This window comes from Olea europaea, unplaced genomic scaffold (genome assembly GCF_002742605.1).
Source record: "Olea europaea var. sylvestris unplaced genomic scaffold, O_europaea_v1 scaffold5327, whole genome shotgun sequence".
Lineage (NCBI taxonomy): Eukaryota > Viridiplantae > Streptophyta > Magnoliopsida > Lamiales > Oleaceae > Olea > Olea europaea.
This window is the reverse complement of record NW_019263652.1, coordinates 17,331-20,942: the sequence shown is the minus strand read 5'-3', so window position 1 is coordinate 20,942 and position 3,612 is coordinate 17,331. Positions and strand designations below refer to the sequence as shown.

At 33.9% G+C, this 3,612-nt stretch overlaps 1 protein-coding gene across 1 annotated transcript; it reads left to right on the top strand.

Moving 5' to 3' along the window:
- The first annotated feature begins 338 nt into the window (after positions 1–338).
- LOC111388878 (protein trichome birefringence-like 19) lies at positions 339–2,990 on the top strand. The gene is made up of 2 exons (XM_023013695.1): positions 339–1,035; positions 1,976–2,990. The coding sequence occupies exons 1-2, from the start codon at positions 361–363 to the stop codon at positions 2,756–2,758; spliced, it is 1,458 nt and encodes a 485-aa protein (XP_022869463.1). The 5' UTR covers positions 339–360; the 3' UTR covers positions 2,759–2,990.
- Positions 2,991–3,612: the final 622 nt, after the last annotated feature.

The window sequence follows — 3,612 nt, the reverse complement described above, 5'->3', positions numbered from 1 at the left end:
TCATTAACATTTGACAAATAAACATTTAACCAGCAATCACAACAATAGGAATAGTACTTTCAAGTTTCAAGTTTATGTAGAAACATTTTGACCCTTTACCAAAAGAATTTAAATATTTTTCAATCTTCATTACAATGTCTAATCAAGTTAAGGAAAAAAATTACAACCAACTAATGTGGCAATATATATTGGCAGAATATAATATTATTTGTCTAAATATAATTTCCGAGTGTAGGTGTGGTGATGACATATACTTGGATACATAAATAACTATTTGTTTCCAATGTGTGGATATATAGGAAGTCTTTCTCATGAAGTTCTCTCTCTGTCCTTCTCTCTCTCTATCTAGAGTAGACTTCAATGAAGCTCCTCACCTCTGAAATTCCCCCTGGGAAACCCCAAACACGAAGAAAAACCCAAAAACTTGCTCCTCTCATAGTTTCTACTTTTCTTTTGACATTCATCACTCTATCCTATCCCGGCATAATTAGAGATTCTCGGAAAATATCTGAAGCTAATTCTCAAGCATTTGAATCTTTAGATCAAGATTCAATAACACCAACTAGTACTCGTTTAGACCAGAAAAATTATCAGCCTTGTTCAAGTGGAAAAATTGATGCGCCGGGGTGCAACAGTAGCGTAGGAGTTGAAGAAATACAGGCAAGAAATCCACCACCGAACACCACCGTGTCGCCACCACTAACCACCGCCGAGCATGTCTTGGTGGCTAATAAAACTTTAACCGAGAAGGATCAAGGTAATTGTGACTTGTTTTCTGGGGAATGGGTGCCAAATCCAGAGGGGCCTTATTACACAAACATGACATGCAATGCAATTGAGGAGCATCAGAATTGCATGAAATTTGGAAGGCCAGATTTAGGGTTCCTCAAGTGGAGGTGGAAACCTGATGCCTGTGAGTTGCCAATATTTGACCCTCATCAGTTTTTGGAACTGGTTAGAGGAAAATCATTAGCCTTTGTCGGGGACTCTGTTGCAAGAAATCACATGCAATCTTTAATTTGCCTCCTGTCTAAGGTATGTATCCCTTCTGTGCCCGTTTTTTTTTTTTTTTTAATTAAGAATTTTGACTGAATATACCATCTCTTGGCATCAGATAAATTCTTCACGAAACTCTTCTATGTTAATGCATACATATGAGATATAAGAAATTATGAGAATATGAAAAATAGACTGGAGCAAGCAGACGTAGCTCCTTCCAAATGGACGTATTAATTTGTATTATTCGTTAGATTGATGAACTAATTGTTTTAGGTGGACATAACAATATATTTTGTCATAAATTAGTTACTATAGGTTGAACACATAATTTTCATTTCGGGTATAAACTATTTTATAATTTTGTTCATATAGCAACCGATAAACGAATTTTCAGTTTTAATTTTCAACCAGCCGCCGGCTGTTTTTAAATTTTGCAAACGTTAAGCTGATGTTGGAGTTTAAACATTTTTGGTTTTAATCAGTAGGGTAAGCAAATTAAATTCTAAGCCACTAGCTTATTTTTTATATTAAAAAAAAAATTAAAGTGGACTTTATATGAATTAAATATAATCTATCCAATGAGAGTTTTTTTTTTACTAGTGACCGTTACAGATGAATATTACTAAATATAGTGGGAAAAATATGCATCTTTAATCAATAATATTCGATGTTTTGATAGGTTCAGATTAATTAAGATGTGATTAACTTGATGGGAAATTAATTAAGTTATTATCCCACCTAGTTGTGATATGTCAGAAATGAGATGTCTACAGGAGGATTCAAATCTCTGTCATTCGATGGATAGCATGTACAGATCGCATCTCTCTCTCTCTCTCTCTCTATATATATATATTAATATTATTTATTTCTATATGTAGAAACATATTTCAAGTCTTTTAATAGGCAGACAAACTAAAAGATCTTCTATGTTCCTAGTTATTGTATTATTAGAGTGGAATTTCTGTCTATTTTGCAGGTTGTTTACCCTGTGGATGTTTCAAGCCCGACCGATGCAAATAAACGCCACGAATACAGAGCTTACCACTTTAATATTTCTATTTTTTCGTCACCCTACTTAGTAAGGACAGTGAGAACTGAACCAAACGATATAACACGCCCATTTAACCTATATTTAGATGAATATGATGAGAGTTGGACGAATCAAATTGAAGATTTTGATTATGTTATCATCTCTGCTGGGCAGTGGTTCTTCCGCCCCACCTATTTTTACCTCAACCACAGCCTCGTCGGTTGTCTCTACTGCCCTGAAACCAATATCACCCACTTCACATCATCTTTTAGTTATCGACATGCATTTCGAACTGCATTTCGCGCTATAAATACTGCAAAAAAATTCAAAGGTATAACTTATCTTAGGACATTTGCACCCTCACACTTTGAAGGTGCGCAGTGGGATAAAGGTGGAGATTGTGCTAGGACAAGGCCTTTAAAGAGGAATGAGACTCTTTTGGAGGATTTCAGTTCAGAAATGTATTCGATTCAACTTGAGGAACTAAAGATCGCACAGGAAGAAGGGCGGAGAAAAAATGGGTCGAAATTTAGATTGTTAGATGCAACAACGCCGATGTTGTTGAGACCAGATGGTCACCCCAGCAAATATGGGCATTGGCCTGTACAAAATGTGACATTGGCTAATGATTGTGTGCACTGGTGTTTGCCTGGACCCATTGATTCTTGGAATGATTTCCTGCAAGAATTGTTGAAAAGGGAAATGGAGATTCATAGATTATTGACATGAGATTTTGGTTAGGCTTAAATCCAGAACTCGTAACAAGATATAACAAAATACCAATTTTCTTGATAATCTTCTCAAGAGTGTTACACTGCCAAAAAAATTGTGTGATATTTATACATTTCTTTTTTTTTCTTTTTTTGCCCTTTTGCCTTTCTCTTGTAACTTGTGATATTTTAATGTACTTTCTTTGTATACATAAACAAAAGATTAATTTGTAAGAGAATGTGACACTGAAATTTTAGAGCATATATTAACTCATATTTCTTTTGCGATTGTTTCAATTTTAATTACAAACCATTTGATAACCTTTGTAATTTATCTATAGCTTCAAAGTGCCAATGTTGTATTAAATATGAATAAACCCTGGAATATGTGTTTTGAATGGTAAAGTTGTTCACCCCGTTTATTGTAGTGATTATGTGGACAATAGATGTTGGTTCCACTCGCGTCCACGCAAGCAAATTTCAAATATTTTTGATCGAAGGCTTGGTCAAAGGAGGTTACCATATATGGACATGGGAGATACTCTATAACGCGAGACAAAAATGTTCAAACAATCGACAATATATTTAGAGATGATTGCATCATAATAATAATAATAATAATAATAATAATAATAATAATAATAATAATAATAATAATAATAATAATAATAATAATAATCAATCATTAACAACTCAACTAAAGCAAGATAATCTAAAATCAAGCAAGTAAATAAAAGAAAAGACAAATGATAGCTTTAAGTGTAAAAGTTACATTAAAAAAAAATATTACAAGAGTTCCTCATTTATAGGATTCCAACCAAAGTGGTTCCCGTTGGATTAGAACCACGTGGCTACATCTCCCATATCGAAGTC

Coding starts and splice junctions, on each gene's coding strand:
- LOC111388878 (XM_023013695.1), top strand. CDS start 361: ATGAAGCTCCTCACCTCTGAAATTCCCCCTGGGAAACCCCAAACACGA. Junction 1,036..1,975: donor TAATTTGCCTCCTGTCTAAG/GTATGTATCCCT, acceptor TCTATTTTGCAG/GTTGTTTACCCTGTGGATGT.